Below are 18,230 nucleotides of genomic sequence, written 5' to 3' on the forward strand. Positions count from 1 at the left end.
TGGGTCCTGTCTCCCCACACTGGTCTCCTGTGTGGGACCTCTCTCCCCGCACCAGTCTCCGCTCTGGGACTTGTCTCCTTGCACCGGTCTCCACTCTGTGCTGACTGTTGTCTCTCAGACACTATGTATTTGCAGCCAGATAGACCTAGTTTATCACCTACCATCATTCGGATAGATGTCATCTGCCAGGCTGGAACAGTTCCTCATACAATGTTCATCTGTAAAGAAGCGGTTCGCATTTCCTCCTGCTCCTCTATAGGCAAAAATCTTACACCGGTCACTGGTTTGATTGTAATAAAATTTCACAGATGGGCTATCTCCAATTTGTCCTTCATCCATTGGCAAGTTGCAGGCTGTAATATGGGCAAAAGCAAAGTATCATTACATAGAAATTACAACACAGACAGGCCATTTGGCCCAACTAACTCATACTGCTCCACATGCACCTCCTCCCACTCTTCTTCAACAAACTCGATTCACATATCCCTCTCCTCCTTTTTGCCTCACGTGATTCCCTTCAAGCCTCTCTGTGCTATTCACTGTTCTTAAGGGCTAATTGTGCCTATTTGTGAAGCACAAGCACAGACCAATACATTTGGAAAAGCTTCTTCATTCCTTCACCCGGAGTTTGCTGCACTATTCAAATGCACTCCTGACTGTTTTTTTTAATATATACCTTTCAATGTTCTTTTGCAATGTAAAACAGAAAAGGCTGAATTAAATCAAATTTGAAAAATAAACCAAAGAGTTCCCCTGTGGCACTGTGCAGGGGATAATTTATTAAATCTGTCAGACTAAGCTTCATCCACTCGCCCCACCAACCATCCCACCACCACTGAGGACCTCCAAAAGCTTCAAGCATGCTGTCCAGGACACCAAGGTGCAGATGTTGCAGCAAAAGGGAAGCCGCATACGATTTAGTACACTTTTTGTCAAAAAAAATCCAGATTGCACCAAATTGAAAAGAACTCTAACAGCCCATTATGACATTGCAAATTATAAGAAGAATTGGCAGAATCAAATTCAAAACGTAATTTGTGGGAGAAATATTTTTGTATCAACCAATAATCAGACACATGCAGGGCAGGTAGAGCTTAAACATGGACTCTCTGGCTGACAGGCAGAGATAGAACCACTGTGCCACAAAAGTAGATATTTTCTAATCATTCTGTTCAGAGATGATATTACACATCTCTGGAGCGGGTGGGCCTTGAACCTGGGCCTCCTCGGCCCAGGAGCAGGGATACCACCACTGCACCACAACAGGGCTCCCAAGAGATGGTATAACAATTCATAAATTATTTTGGGCACCTGTTTGTCTTGTCACTTTTATCACCAAGGCATTTGGCATCCTATTAACAGAATTACATATCAAAAACTTCAAAAGTTGAGGTGGCAGTGACTTCTACACTCATTCCCTAGGTAAAAGATGTTTCCCTCTAGAAAGTTTCAGTATATGGGCTAGACCATTTAGGACTCGCATCAGGAAAAATGTTTTCCTTCAAAAGTGGATTGTGGAATCATCTACCTTCTGGCTGTGGAGGCCAAGTCACTGAACATATTTAAGATATGGATAGATGCATTTTTAGATGTTACAAGACCAAAGGTTATGGGGAGAAAACAGGAAAATGACATTGGGTTAGAGGATTAACCATGATCATTTTAAGTGGCAGAGCAGACTCGAAGGGCTGAATGGCATGAACTCCTACTTTCAATGTTTCTATGTCATTTAACAACATCATAATCTAATATTCTGTCAAAATGCTGGATGAATTTATGAGGCAAATTGAAAATGGGAGGTACTCAAAGTTTTGCTATTAATTGAGTAAACTGCTGTAACTATCATTTATAACCGTTTCATAAGTTGTAAAAACCATTCTGTCTGAAGCAAAAATCTCATAACTGTGTTTACAGTTTTACTTGCCTGAATTGGAACATGGAACATTAGTGGACCCAACGGAATCACAAAGCAGCAATACAAAGCCATTGGAAATGTTCTATGAAAGATTTGCAAAGCCATTCTGGGTTCTCACACAATTGCAGTCTCAAAATAATTCAGATCAGGTGAAATTTGAGACCATTTATAATCACACTGTCATTCTTAACTTCACATAGGCCAAACCACACACTGTTACCACACCCTCAACCACTGTTACCAAACACATTTCTACTGTTATCACACCCTCATCTACTGTTATCACACCCTCATCCACTGTTACCACACCCTCAGCCACTGTTACCAACCCCTCATCCACTGTTACCACACCCTCACCCACTGTTACCAAACACATATCTACTATTATCACACCCTCACCCACTGTTACCAACCCTTCACCCACTGTTACCACACCCTCACCCATCATTACCACCCACTTACCCATCTTTATCACTCTTTCACACGCCACCTGAAACACTCACTCACCCATTTCCCACCTTCCACCTGAATGAGGTTAACTATGCATTGGCCTCACATCTCATTTCAGTGTTAGGGTGAAGCATGGAACATGCCAGTGGACAAAAATGCAAGTGGAGAACACACCAGTGTAGAAAATGCACGTGGGGAACACATTAGTGGAGAGAATGCAAATTTGAGTCATATTAATGTCATAGTGACCCTGAAATAAGAGACACAGTGACTGGGATTAGGTTTTGGAGAGGAAATTGGACAAAGCTGATAAGGACAAAAACATAGTTGCTGGAAAAGCTCAGCAGGTCTGGCAGCATCTGTGAAGGTAAAAAAAGAGTTAACATTTCGGGTCCGGTGACCCTTCCTTAGTTCTGACCCGAAACATTAACTCTGTTTTTCTCCTTCACAGATGCTGCCAGACTTGCTGAGCTTTTCCAGCAACTTTGTTTTTGCTCCTGATTTACACCATCCGCAGTTCTTTTGTTTTTTTCAAAGCTGATGAGAATGTCAGATGATGAGCTTGTGGGGGAGGGCAGAATGCGATGTGGGGAGGGGATTGGGGAGGAGCGAAGATGGCAAGGAGAGATACAGTGTGGAGGAGGGGAGACTGGTTTGTTGAGGGGAAAGATGGAGTTGGGCAGAGGAGATGGCGTTATTGCTGGTAGTTGGGGGTGGGAGATTTCAGTGATCAGGATGTGGTCTAATGTGGGATTATGAGAAATGAGGAAGATTTTCTCCTTTCGTTTCCATGTTTTATTCAGTTTGTTCTTTGTCTCTGGCAGTCGCTGACACTCAACTCCCTAGATTTTTTTTGTTCATTTGTGGGATGTGGGTGATGCTGGCTGGCCAGCATTTATTGCCCGTCCCTTGTTGCCATTGAGGAGGTGGTGGTGAGCTGCCTTCTTGAACTGCTGCATTCCAAATGCTGTGGGTTGACCCACAATGCCATTAAGGAGGGAATTCCAGGATTTCAACCCAGTGACAATGAAGGAATTAGCAGTGATGATCCCAGCTCCCTCATGGCAAACTATCCAGACAGGGAGTCTCAGATTGGCATTAGGTCCCTAATTGCAAATGTAAAGATTAGGGGCTGTGGAGCATGATGCATCTGGGTTTGTTTCAGGGTCGCATTTGTGAATACTGATATGTCCATTTATATCCAGAACTGAATAAAAATCAGGTGATGGCTTTGAAAAAAATTGTACTTTTGTAAAAATAAATCATTTAAATATAGCCCCTATTAACATTTTCCCCCGGTGAGGTATCATATTGCAGTTTTCTTTTGTGAGGTTTCATTAAGATAATGGGACTTTGAAAAAAATTAAACAACATGTTGTTGATTTGGAGCAGCAACTCTTCACTGTGCACTGTACAAGGAGAGAGGTTCTGGAATAGTTGTACCAGAGAGTGGTCACTTTGCATTGTGTTAAGCAGGTGAGTGGATGACCATTCATCAAAGGGAAAAGAGACACCAGGTCCAGGAAACAAGGAACTGCCGAACAGGTCCGAAATTTTAGGTGCCTATTTAATGAACAACACGGCTGAGTCAGGGCTGGACAGTACCATGGTAGGCAAGGTTACTTTGGGAAAAGAGAGAGAGGCTGCCAGGCAGGTTAGAAAAGTGGTAGTTGTGTGTGACTCAATAGTTCGAGGGATAGATTGGCTAGTTCGCAGCTGAGATTGTGAGCCTCCTATGGTATGTTGCCCCTGGGTGCAAATGTTCAGGACATAATGGACCGGATAAAGCTCTGGAAAGGGATGGTGAACAACCATAATAGTGGTTCATGTGGAAACCAATGACATAGGAAGCGATAGCTTGATGGTCTTGCAGGATTGGTTTCAGGAGTTAGGGAGAGGGTTAAAACACAGGACCTCCAGGCCTGTAATTACAGAAATATTACCTGTGCCACACACTTCACCATTTAGGCAAAGGCAGAGCAGGGAGGTAAATGCATGGCTTTAAGGAGGGTGCAGAAGACAGAGATTTAGATTGTTGGGACATTTTGGGAAAGGAGAAAGCTATTCAGAACAGATGGGCTTCACCTAAGCAGAAATGCAAGTAATCTCCTAGCTGAGACAGTAAATAATGTAGTAAGGATGGACTTAAACTTGTAAGGCAGGGCATGGGTTGACTAATGGGCCTAGTTTTGGAAGTACCAGTGAGGGCAGAAGACAGAAGATAAGGAACAGGGAAAAAGGTGTGAAGGAAGACTTGAGTGTTGAAGTGAACAAAGAAGTGGTCACTTTCTAATGGGCAAGAAAGAGGTAAGGGCAATGTTAAGTTGTATGTACGTAAATGCAAGGAGTCTCATAAACAAAGCTGGGGAATTGGAAGCAGAAATTTCTCTGGAGGGATATGATGTAGTATCATTGACTGAAACATATCTAAAGCCAGAGCAGGATTGGATACTCATCAAAACCAAAAGAGCTGCGGATGCTGTAAATCAGGACCAAAAACAGAAATTGCTAGAAAAGCTCAGCAAGTCTTGCAGCATCTATGAAGAAAAAATCAGAGTTAAGTTTTGAGTCCGGTGACTCTTCCTCAGAATGTTCTGAGCTTTTCCAGCAACTTCTGTTTATGTTGCTGGATACTTATGACCTGGGTTCCAAGGTTTTTGGTAGAAAGGTGGTAAAAGGGGAGGAGGGGAAGCAATCTTGGTCAAAGATGGTATTATAGCCCTTGAACAAGATACAGTTCCTGAATTAGAATCTATATGGTTGGAGGTGAGAAACAGGAATGAAGCTGTGACCTTGTTGCATTTTTATTATAGACATCGAAATAGTGGGGAGGAAGTAGAAGAGAGAATTTGTAGGCAGATTATGGAAATCTGCAGGACAGGTAGGATTGTGGTAGCTGGTGATTTCAATTATCCTCGGGTAGACTGGGAAAAAGGTAGAGCATGGAACATGGAAGGGGAGAAATTCTTGCAATGTGTGCAGGAGAACTTTCTGAAACAGTACATTTCCAGTCCTACGGGTAGGGGGCTGTGTTGGATCTGGTCCTAGGAAATTAGGCAGGCTGTGCAGAATGTCAGGGTGGGGGAGCATTTGGGAAATAGTGATCATAATATGACAATGTCCAAAATTAATTTGAAAAGGATAAGTATCAGTCAAATACTAAGATCTCAGACTGGAAATGGTAGATTTTAGGGGTCTAAAAGTTGAACGGGAGCAGGTTGATTGGAAATACATTTTGGTGGATAAAACAGCGGATGAAAAATATGAGACTTTCAAAAAAAGAGATGAACAGGGTGCAAGCTAGGTACATACCCATGAGAAATAAATATTGGGTATCTAAAGATAGATTACCTTGGATGGCTAAGGATATTTACGAGAAAATAAGGAACAAAAAGGAGGCATATGATACATACCAGAATAATAATAGCAATAGAAATCCGAGGGATATCTCAAACACAGGAGAGAGGCAAAGGTTGGAATAAGGAAGGCTAAGAGAATCTTGAGGAAAGGATGGCTGACTGCACTAAAACAAATTGTAAAATGTTATTCAAACATATTAAGAGCAAAAGGTTAGTGAAGGATACTGTGAGGCCCATAAGCAGCAAACAGGCTAAGCTGCTCAGTGAAGAAAAGGGTATGGCCAAAGTACTAAGTCAGTACTTTGTTTCTGTCTTTACCAAATTAGAAAATGGTGACAATGGCCCAGTTGAAAATGTGGGTGTTGAGCAGGATAGTAATAGACAAAGAGGAGGTGCTATAAAGGCTGGCAGGACTCCAGGTTGAGAAGGCTCAGATGGGGTGCATCCTAATTGCTAGGTGCAAATTGAGGAGCTGTTGATAGAATTTTCCAGGCCTATCTGAACACAGAATTAATCCTAGGGGACTAGACAGCTGAAAATGTGATGCTGTCATTTAAGAAAGGAGCAAAGGATAACTCAGGAAACTGCAAATCTGTCAGTTTAATATCTAGAGGGGGAAATCTGATAGAGGCCATAATATGGGATAAAATAAACATACACGTAGGGAAAAATAAGTTAATACCAGACTGTCACATGGCTTTGTCAATGGCAGGTCATGTCTGACAAATTTAATTGAGTTCTTCGATGAGGTGACACAGGCAGTGGATGAGGGTTATGCTGTGGATGTTGTATATTTGGACCTTCAGAAAGCATTTAATGCTGCCACATGGCAGGTTGGTGAGCAAATTAGAAATGTTTGGGATTGATGGGTTCTTGGCAGCATGGATTAGAAGTTGACTAAAAGAAAGGAGTCATTTCTCAGACTGGAGATGAATTGAAATTGGTGATCCCCGGGGATCGGTGTTGGGATCATTGCTTTTTCTGATTTATATAAATGATTTGGAGATGGATGTTGAGGACAATACTTCTTAATTTGCAGGTGATACTAAGCTAGGGAGAATAGTAAATTGTGAGGAGAACACTGAGTGACTTCATAGGGACATTGCCAAGTTGGCCACATGGGCAGGACACCTGTCAGATGAATTTCAATGCAGGGAAATGTGAGGTAATGCATTTTGGTAGAAGAAACATGGAGATGCAATACTGCAATGGCACAACTTTGAGGGGAGTACAGCAGCACAGGGACCTTGGGGTTCAAGAGCATAATTCAATGAGTGTCCAGACAAGTTGGAACAGTTGTCAAGAGATTTACAGGACCCTTGGGTTTATAAATAGAGGCACGGGGTATAAAAGCTAGAAGTGATGCTATGCCTCTACAAATCATTGGTTAGATTACATTTGGAGTATTCTATTCAGTTCTGGGAAGCTTATTTAACAAGGATGTTAAAGCCCTGAAGAGACTGCAAAGGAAATTTACCAGAATGATACCAGGAACTAGGGATTTTAGATATAAGGAAAGATGAGAGAAATTAGGCTTATTCTCCTTGGAGCAGAGAAGATTAAGAGGCGACCTTATTGAGGTGTTCAAATTTCTAATTTGCTCACCAACCTGCCATGTGGCAGCATTAAATGCTTTCTGAAGGTCCAAATATACAACATCCACAGCATAACCCTCATCCACTGCCTGTGTCACCTCATCGAAGAACTCAATTAAATTTGTCAGATATGACCTGCCCTATGAACAGTTTTGACAGGATAAAGAAGGATATTCTATTTCCACTATTTGGTATATCAGTGACTAGGGGTCATAACTTGAAAATTATCAGCAAGGGAGCTAAGAGCAAGATGAGGAGAAACTCTGAGAAAAAAGTCAGAGTTGTTTAGATTGGGAAAGTGCTGCCTAGGACAGTGGTGCAGGTAGATTCCTTCGGAGTTTTCAAAAGACAGCTGGATATATATTTGAAACTGACAAAGTTAGAGGGCTGCTTAGATAGGGCTGGAGGGTAGGATTAGTTGGGTAGCTCTTTCGGGGATTAGTACAGATACAATGGATCAAGTGATCTCCCTCTCTCCCGAAAATTCCAGGGTTCTATGATTCTAAATTTTGAAGGCATTTGATAAGGCTCCCCATGGTAGGCTGATGGAGAAAGTGAAGTCGCATGGGGTCCAGGGTGTACTAGCTAGATGGATAGAGAACTGGCTGGGCAACAGGAGACAGAGAGTTGTAGTGGCAGGGAGTTTCTCAAAATGGAGAACTGTGACCAGTGGGATCCATGTTGGGATATACATTGTTGTTTGTGATATACATAAATGATCTGGAGGAAGGTACAGGTGGTCTGATTAGCAAGTTTGCAGATGACACTAAGATTGGTGGAGTAGCAGATAATGAAGGGGACTGTTGGAGAATGCAGCAGAATATAGATAGATTGGAGAGTTGGGCGGAGAAATGGCAGATGGAGTTCAATCCAGGCAAATGTGAGGTGATGCATTTTGGAAGATCCAATTCAAGAGCGAACTATACAGTAAATGGAAAAGCCCTGGGGAAAATTGATGCACAGAGAGATCTGGGTGTTCAGGTCCATTGTACCCTGAAGGTGGCAATGCAGGTCGATAGAGTGGTCAAGAAGGCATATGGCATGCTTTCATTCATTGGACAGTGTATTGAGTACAAGAGTTGGCAGGTCATGTTACAGTTGTATAGGACTTTGGTTCGACCACATTTGGAATACTGCATACAGTTCTGGTCGCCACATTACCAAAAGGATGTGGATGCTTTGGAGAAGGTGCAGAGGAGGTTCACCAGGATGTTGCCTGGTACGGAGGGCGCTAGCTATAAAGAGAGATAGAGTAGATTAGGATTATTTACATTAGAAAGACAGAGGTTGAGGGGGGACCTGATTGAAGTCTACAAAATCATGAGAGGTATAGACAGGGTGGATAGCAAGAAGCTTTTTCCCAGAGTGGGGGACTCAATTACTAGGTGAGGGGGGAAAAGTTTAAGGGAGATATGTGTGGAAAGTTCTTTATGCCGAGGATGGTGGGTGCCTGGAACGCGTTGCCAGCAGAGGTGGTAGAGGCGGGCATGATAGCGTCATTTAAGATGTATCTAGACAGATACATGAATGGGCAGGGATTAGAGGGATACAGATCCTTGGAAATTAGGCGACAGGTTTAGATAGAGGATCTGGATCGGCGCAGGCTTGGAGGGCCGAAGGGCCTGTTCCTGTGCTGTAATTTTCTTTGTTCTTTGTTCTAAATTCTCTCTGAGTCTTTGGGTGTTAGTGGCTTTATTGACCATCTCAAGAAGGTGCTGGCTCACACGCCACCACAATCTGCTACAGTCTGTGCAATGTAGATACCTACGGAGAAGGGAGTTCCAGCATTTTGACTCATCGACAATGAAGGAACAGAATCATACAGTTGTACCTCACCTCAAGCTAGTCATTACTGGCTGATACAGTAAATGTCTCTTACACAGAGACACTCGAGTAAAGATCCCCTCCCAGAAGGTACAGAGAGTCTCTCGTTTCACCTCAGTACATCAGGACATTAAGTCTAGTTGTGTCTCCTTCAACACATCTTCTGCATTGACTGAGTGTTTGACCATTTATCTTCAAACCTCAATCTTTGAACCAATCGGTTGAATACATTCCTGAGACGTGGCTAGGATATTTTTCTACACTGCAGGCACTATACAAATATAAGTTATTGTTTTTGCAGTGGGGTGCCCTCCCCACAAACTACCTGCAAAACCTAATCACGGGTATGAAGCTATGTGAGGCTGCCTGCAAAACCTTCAGCCGAGGTCAGGTGATGATCATGGTGTTTACTGTGACACTGGCAATGGAGCACTGATCTGCTATTCCTCCATCCTTTCTGTCTTTGCCTCTGGCTCTATTTCTTCTCTTCTTCATTCCCTGGGTCGCTATTGTTGTCCATTGTCTCAGTGTCTCTGTTTGTCAGTCTCTTTCTCTCTCTCTGCCTTTCTCTCACTTTCCCCTCCATCTTTCTCTCTAATGCTCTCCCTTGCTTACTTATTCTGCTTGATGGTAAATTTTGACATATGTACACATTGGTGAATATTTCTTCCAGACCGTTCTAGACTATGTCTCAATGGTAGGTTTCTCTTAGCTTAAATGCTGCTGAAATAGCATTTATGTCAATTTATGGGCAATGACCATCTGATTTGATTTATTATTGTCACATGTACCAAGGTACAGTGAAAAGTAATGTGTTGCGTGCTATCCAGACAAATTATACCTTACATATGTATATCAGAGTAATAGAACAAAATGCAAAATATAGTGTTACAGAGAAAAAGCAGAGAAAGATCAATTCTAAGGCATGAGAGATCCATTCATAAGTCTGATAATAGTGGGGAAGAAGCTGTTCTTAAATCTGTTGGTTAGTGTTTTCAAACTTTTGTATCTCCTGCCTTATGTAAGAGAACAAAAGAGAGTATAATCAGGGTGGGAGGCGTCTTTGATTACATTGGCTGCTTTCCTGAGGCAGCGGGAAATGTAAACAGAGTCAATGGAAGGAAGAGAGATAACAAGGTGCAGAGCTGGATGAAAACAGCAGGCCAAGCAGCATCAGAGGAGCAGGAAAGCTGATGTTTTGGGCCTAGACCCTTGAAGGAAGGCTGGTTTTTGTGATGGACTGGGCTGCGTTCACAACTCTCTAATTTCTTGCAGTTTTGGGCAGAGTAGTTGCCATACCAAGCTGTGATGCATCTGGATAGAGTGCTTTCTATGGTGCATGTATAAAAATTGGTAAGAGTCATTACAGACATGCCAAATTTCCTTAGCTTTCTGAGGAAGTCAAGGGGTTGGTGTGCTTTCTGACTGTAGAGTCAACACAGATGGACCAGAAAAAATAATGGTGATATTTACCCTAGGAACTTGAAGCTCTTGACCACGTACATCTTAGCACTATTGATACAGGCAGGGGCGTGTCCTCCACACTGCTTCCTGAAGTCAATGACCAGCTCCTTTGTTTTGCTGACATTGAGGGAGAGATTGTCGTCTTTACACCATGCCACTAAACTGTCTATCTCCTTCCTGTACTTTGTCTTATTTCAGAACCGACTCACTACGGTGGTTTCATCAGCAAATTTGTAAATGAAGCTAGAATTATTGGAAATATCTCCAATTAGTGATAATCTAACCACAGCCCCTTGATATTCATTGGTGTTATGATCACTGAATCCCCTAATATCAACATGCTTGGGGTTTACCATTGACCAGAAACTCACTGTACATGGCACATAAACACAGAGGCTGCAAGAGCAGGTCAAAGGTTAGGAATTCTGCAGCAAATAACTCACCTCCTGACTCCCCAAGCCTGTCCACCATCTACAAGGCACAAGTCCAAGAGTGTGTTGGAATACTCCTCAGTTGCTTGGAGGGTGCAGCTCCAACAACAAGAAGCCTAACACTATCCAGGATAAAGCAGCACACTTGATTGGCATTACATTCACAAACATTCACTCCCTTCGTCACTGATGTTCAGTTGCAGCAGTGTCTCCTATCTATAATTGCACTGCAGAAGTTCACCAAAGATCTGATTAAGCAAGGATTTTGCAATTCCAACCATTCCCATTTATCACCTCTGCGTCTTTTGCCAGTCCCCTTCAATCTGTGTCCTCTGGTTATTGACACACCAGCACTGGAAAAAGCTCCTCTTGATTTGCTCCTCATGATGTTTAACGATTCTCACAAATCTCCTCTTAGTTTCTGTTCTAAAAACAATAGAATACGACAGGCATCTCTGGTAGTCTATCCTTATTTTCCCTATGCTTACTGGGTGATCTCCATAATAATGAAATGGAAACACCAGCATCATCTCCTTTCAGAATCTCCTGGAATTTATCTGGATATAGAGCACTAGAAGGATAAGACTTGGAGCTTCTAGTGCATCAACAAGTGGTATTAAACATTTCATATATATCAGAAAATGACTATGTGATATATGGTTGTGTGATATATGAGCATATGTACATGAGAGTGTAATAGATGAGTATCTGTAATGAGGATGTATTTTTCCGGTTTCTATTCATGCTCCACTATATACAAGAAAGAAATGTTTCTGTTACTAACATTTTTAATGTGTTTAAAGGGGGTTGATCCCTAATAAAAACTTATTGATTAACTCACAGCTTCAACTTCTGGCACATGCTCACTCCATCTTATTATAAATCTGCCTTGCATCTTGTTAATCAGGTTTAACCATTATGAAATCTTGATATGTGGAAAGCATTTCAATGGGTGTTTCTGCACTGACGATTGTGACTTTAAACTAATCTTTCTTTAATAATCTAGCCCCAGAAAATCCACTTTCACATTCCACATGAGATCTTGACCCTCTCTATCTTTGGAACTTGGCTCCAGTGCTACAGCCAGATCCCTGGACTCCTCTAATTCCAGCCTCTTGAGTATCCTGATTTTAATTTTAATTTTAATTTAATTTTAACAGTTACCAAGGTACCAAGTTCTGAATGCCTTCCATACACCTCTCCATCTTGCTTTCCTCCTTGAAGACGCTGCTCAAAATTTACCATTTTTCCAGGTTTTATGTTCTTGACCTCATATCTCCTGAGATATCTCAATGTCATACTTGATTGGTAATAATCCAATGAAACACTGTGAATGTTTTTGAACATAAAAGGGACTTCACGCAAGTAGAGTGAAAGGGATGTGATATGGTGGTTGATCAGAATAGAAGTGGAGAGTGATAATTTGATCCCACTGGAAGCCCTGTGTATTTTATACAAAGTGAGCGGTGCTTCGTCTTGAATCAATGCAAATGGGCCCCAATGTGGAGAAGCTTGAATAGAGGCCAGGTACAACAACAATGGAAGTTCACAGCTACAGTGGGAAGTCACAGCAATAATGAAAGGTGACCACAAGAGGGGAAATAGTGTGGGAGGTCACAGCAATAGTGGAATAATTACATAGAGCTGAATCTTGTGCTTTTTTTTGGCTAAGGCCTAGTTGCATTGGAGAGATTTCAGCTGTGACGTTTAACGAGTTTTCTTGTCACAATAGAGAAACTAGGAACAGGAGTAGGCTGTTCAGCCCTTTGAACCTGCTCCAATGTTCAAAATGATCATCTGTGGAGAGAAATCAGAGTTAATGTTACAGGTCTAGTGACCCTTCCTCAGTACTAGTTCCTCACTTCTGAGGAAGGGTCACTGGATCGAAACATTAACTCTGATTTCTCTTCACAGATGCTGCCAGACCTGCTAAGCTTTTCCAGCAACTTCTGTTTTTGTTTCTGATTTACAGCATCCGTAGTTCTTTCAGTTTTTTTTCAAATGATCATAGATGATCCTCTATCTCAATGCCATATTCCTATTTTATCCTAATAGCCTTCAATGCTTTTAAAATCTATAAATTTATCTATCTCTTTCTGGTATATATTCAGTGACTTGGTTCCTGCAGCTTTCTGTGGTAGACAATTCCATATGATCACTACCCTTTGAGTAAGAAACTTATCCTCATTTCAGTCCTAATTCTGTATCCTGAGAACATGATATCCCTGCTTCTAGACTCCTCAACCAGGGAAACCATTCTCCCTGTATCTCACCTATCAAATCTGCTCTCATCCTTCTAAACTCTAGTGAATATAGCGAACCTCTGCTGCACTCCCTCTATGTCAAGTATATCCTCTGCCAGGTTGGGTGACCAAAATTGCATACAATACTCCAGGTGCAGTCACTCTGTAACTGCTGTAATAAATCCCTACTTCTGAACTCAAAATGTCTTGTGATGAAGGCCAACATACCATTTGCCTTTTAATTGTTTGCTGCACCTGCAAGTCTACTTTTACTGAGAGTGTACAAGGACACCTGGATTCCTTTACACATCCACAATTCCCACAAATCACCATTTAAATAATGCTCTGCCCTTCTGTTTTCACACCAAATTGTAAAATTTCACATTTAGCCATGTTGTACTGTGTCTCCCATTTGCTTGCCCACTCACTCAACTTGTCTAAATCTCATTAAAGCCTCCTTGCATCCTCCTCACTACTCATAATCCCACCTAGTTTTATGTCATAAGCAAATGTTTGGCTCCCTCATTCAGGTTATTTATATGTATCTTGAATAGATCAGCCCAAGCGCTGATCATTGAGGTACCTAATTAGTCACTACCTGTCACTTGGAATGGGACCCATTTATTTCCACTCTCTGTTTTCTGTCTGTCAACCAATTCGCAATCCATGTGAATATATAACCATCTAATTCATGTGCTTTAACTTTGCCCCCCAATCTCTTATGCCCTCTCAAAATCCAAATACACCACATCCATTGGTTCTCCCTATTCTATTCTACTAGTTACATCTTTAATAAACTCCAATTGATTTGTTAAACATGATTTGCATTTCATAAAAACATTCTGGCTTTGTCTAATCCTATTGATGTTTTCTAGGTATTCTGTAATAATGTCTTTTACAACAGACCCTAGAATTTTCCACACTTCTAATCTTATGCTAACTGATCTGTAATTCTCTGTTTGTCCCCAGACTCATTTATTTTTCAAATATTGGAGTTACATCTGCCATCTTCCAATCTGTAGGAACTTCTCCAGGGCATGTAGAATTTTAGATGGTCAGCAATGGATCCAATATTTCCAGGTGCATTTTCTTTTGGGCATGCAGAAAATCAGGCCCTGTGGATTTCTCAACCTTTAACCCCATTAATTTCCCCAACACAATTCCTCCCTCTCACTAGGCCCGTGGGTAACTTACATTTCTGGAAAACAATTCATTGTCATCTTTTTTCATTCATGTGACATGGGCATCGCTGGCTGGCCAGCATTTCATTGAATCCCTACAGTGTGGAAACAGGCCATTTGACCCATCGAGTCCACATCGTCCCTCTGAAGAGCATCCCACCCAGACCGACCACCCCCACCCTATTGTCCTGCTTTTCCCATGGCTAATCCACCTAGCCTGCACATCGCTGGACACTATGGGAAATTTAGCATGGCCAATCTACCTAACTTGCACATCTTTGGACCGTGGGAAGAAACTAGAGCATCCGGAGGAAACCCATGCAGTCACGGGGAGAATTTACAAATTCCACACAGTCAATTGCCTGAGGCTGGAATTGAACCTGGGTCTATGGCGTTGTAAGGTAGCAGTGCTAACCAATGAACCATCATGCCACCCACTATGCCTTCCTTGAGAAGGTAGTGATGAGCTGCATTCCATGTGCTGTTGACCCACAATGCTGGTAAAGAGGGAATTCCAGGATTTTGAGCCAGTGACACTGACGGAATAGCTATATATGTCCAAGTCAGGTTGGTGAGTGGCTCGGAGGTGAACCTGAAGGTGTCACTGTTCCCATGTATCTGCTGCCATTGTCCTTCCAGATGCAAGTGGTCATGGGTTTGGAAGGTGTTGCCTAAGGATTTTTGGTGAACTTCTGCACTGCATCATGTAGATAGTATGCACTGCTGCTACTGAGCATCAATGATGGAGGGGTTGGATGTTTGTGGGTGTGCTGCAAATCAAATGGCTGCTTTGTCTGGATGGTATCGAGTTTCTTGAGTATTGTTGGGACTGTACCCTTCCAGGCCAGTGGGGCCTGTACCATCACACTCCCGACTTGTGCCTTGTGGATGGTGGACAGGCCTTTGGGAGTCAGGAGATCAGCTACTTGACACAGCATTCCTAGATTCATAGATTCATATAGCGCAGAAAAGGCCCTTCGGCCCATTGAATCTGCACTGACATAACTACCACTAAAAGTGCACTAATCCCAATTTTTGCATTTGTACCATATTCTTGAATTGTTTGATATTTGAAGTGCTCATCCAAATATTTTTTAAAAGGTTGTCATGTTTCTGGTCTCCACTACCTTCCCAGGCAGTGCATTCTAGATTCCCTCAAACTGCTGAGTCAAAAAAGTTTTTTTTCCGAAATTCCCTCTGAATGTCCTGCCTTGTACCCTAAAATCATAACCCCTTGTGATTGACCCCTCAACCAAGGGGAACAGCTGCTCTTTGTTCACCCTGCCCATACCCTTCATACGGCCCTTGAAATAGGAGGACATTTGGGATGTGCAGTAGTGGAACACCCCATCATGGAAGCAGACGTGGCAGAGGCAGAGGAATTGGAAGTAGGGGATTGCATTCTTGCAGAAAGGTGGGTGGAAGGAGGTGTAGTCTAGGCTGCTATGGGAGTTGGTGGGCTTGAAATAGATGACGGTTTCGAGGCGGTCACCAGAGATGGAGACAGAGAGGTCCAGGAAGGAGAGAGAGGTATCAGAGATGGTCCAGGTGAATTTGAAGTTGGGGTGAAAGGTGTTAGTAAAGTTGATGAACTGTTCAAGCTCCTTGTGGGGACATGAGGCAGCACTGATACAGTCATCGATGTAGCGGAGGAAGAGGTAGGGGATAGTGCCAGTGTAACAGCGGAAAAGGGACTGTTCCACGTATCCTGCAAAGAGGCAGGCTCCCAACATGGTCCCCTTTACATCGGTAAGACGAAGCGTAGACAAGGAGACAGTTTTGTAGAGCATCTGTGCTCTGTACGCAACAAACGACAACACCTTCCAGTCACCAATCATTTTAACTCCCGCACCTACTCCCTGGGTGACATGTCCATCCTGGGCCTCCTCCAGTGTCACAATGACACAAACTGGAGGAGTAGCACCTCATATTCCGCCTCGGGAGCCTACAGCCCGATGGCCTAAATATGGAATTTACCAGTTTTAAAATTACCCCACCCCCGGCCCCATCCCATGTCCAATCCTCCATCTCACCCCCACCTCTTTGACCTGACACAACCTGTCCAGCTTCTCTCCCACCTATCCACCCCACCCATGCCACTGACCAATCCCCACTACTCCCTACCTTCACTCACCTATCACCATCCTACCTACCTTCCCCGGCCCCACCTCTCCTCCCTCTATTTGTTTCCCAGTTCCCTTCCCCTTCCCCATTTCTGAAGAAAGGTACCAATCCAAAAAGTCAACATTCCTGCTCCTCTGATGCTGCCTGGCCTGCTGTGTTCCTCCAGCTCCACGCTGTGTTATTCCCCACATCGATCTCTACCTGTTAAGAGTTTCACCCACTCGCTTAATTCATCAATGTTCCTTTGCAGCTTACAGTTCTCTCCCACACTATCTGCTGTGCTTCCTAATTTGGGAAATCATATATATGGCTCAGCATTCCTTCACATGAATCAATAATAAGCCAGGCCTCAAGGAACTGATTTGAAGAATCTTCAGATAGAGAATTAGTTACAACAGGCCACGTCCCCCGCTGCAATCAATCGTAGTTGAACCTTGGATAGTTACACAGCCTGACACCTCATGAAGAGCCCTGCATATCTGTGACTCACAGGATTATCCAGCTAGCTCACTGGTCTATGGCCACATTGGATATCTGTACACTGGGTGTACTTTGTGTATTGTGTAAACAAAGATTTGTTGCAGGAAACAATGGCAATAAAACAATGAGAATACTCCCAGGCATAGGGACTGTGTGAGTACCATCGATGCTGTATGATGGGCAATGCTCAATACACAGCTGCTTGGGAAGTGTCAGAAATTCAAACATGTAACCATCCTACTTACCAAATATTCTTATGTAATTAAACCGATTGATTTCCAGGCATTTGATGATCTATACTATCAAAGGGTTCCTGAGTCTGAATTGTCAAATGGAAGTGAAGTGGGCAAGAATTTAAAACACCCATCTTTACTCAGTGGCTCCTGCCCCACTTACCGCTGCAGAATTTGGATGGGCTAGTTTTAATTTGTTTAATGTTTATTCTTCAAATTCCCTTTGGGTATTCTCTCTGTGTTCCCAAATTCATTTCTCCAAAATGAATTGTTTTCTCCAGCATTCCTTTCATTTGTTGTTTATGGCCAGGTTAGTCTCACATATGCTTTAGCCTCCCAGGAGAGTCATTCGCCTTTAGAACACAGTATAGTACAGCACAGGAACAGGTCCTCAGGCACCTTGCCTGAGCCAACCATTATGTCATTCTAAACAAATCCCATCAGCCTTCACATGGCTTGTATCCCTCTATTCCCTGCCTGTTTTTGCATCTGTCTAAATGCCTCATAAATGCTGCTTCATCAACCTCCCCTGATAACACATTCCAGGCACTTACCATCCTCTGCAAAAAAAAACTTTCCTCACACATGCCCTTTAAACTTTCCCCCTCTCACCTGAAGCCTTTGCCCCCTAGTATCTGTCATTTCCACTTTCGGAAAGAAACTCCGACTATCCATCCTATCCATGCCTCTCAGAATTTTATATACTTCTGTCAGGTTGCCCCTCAATATCTGACACACCAGTGAAAACAATCCAAACTTGTCCAATCTCTCCTTGTAACTAATACAGTCCAGTCTAGACAACATCCTGGTACACCTCGAATCAGAGATAGTAGGAACTGCAGATGCTGGAGAATCCGAGACAACAAGGTGCAGGGCTGGATGAACACAGCAGGCCAAGCAGCATCATAGGAGCAGAGAGGCTCTCTGCTCC

At 42.8% G+C, this 18,230-nt stretch overlaps 1 protein-coding gene across 1 annotated transcript in view; it reads right to left on the reverse strand.

The window, feature by feature from the left end:
- si:dkeyp-73b11.8 (BPTI/Kunitz domain-containing protein) overlaps positions 1-18,230 on the reverse strand; it is a 50,001-nt gene that overhangs the window by 20,786 nt on the left and 10,985 nt on the right. Inside the window, exon 2 of the mRNA XM_020532616.2 lies at positions 162-353. Within this exon, the coding sequence (XP_020388205.2) occupies positions 162-353 (192 nt within the window). The remainder of the gene's footprint in view (positions 1-161; positions 354-18,230) is intronic.

This window comes from Rhincodon typus, chromosome 36 (assembly GCF_021869965.1).
Source record: "Rhincodon typus isolate 14 chromosome 36, sRhiTyp1.1, whole genome shotgun sequence".
NCBI lineage: Eukaryota > Metazoa > Chordata > Chondrichthyes > Orectolobiformes > Rhincodontidae > Rhincodon > Rhincodon typus.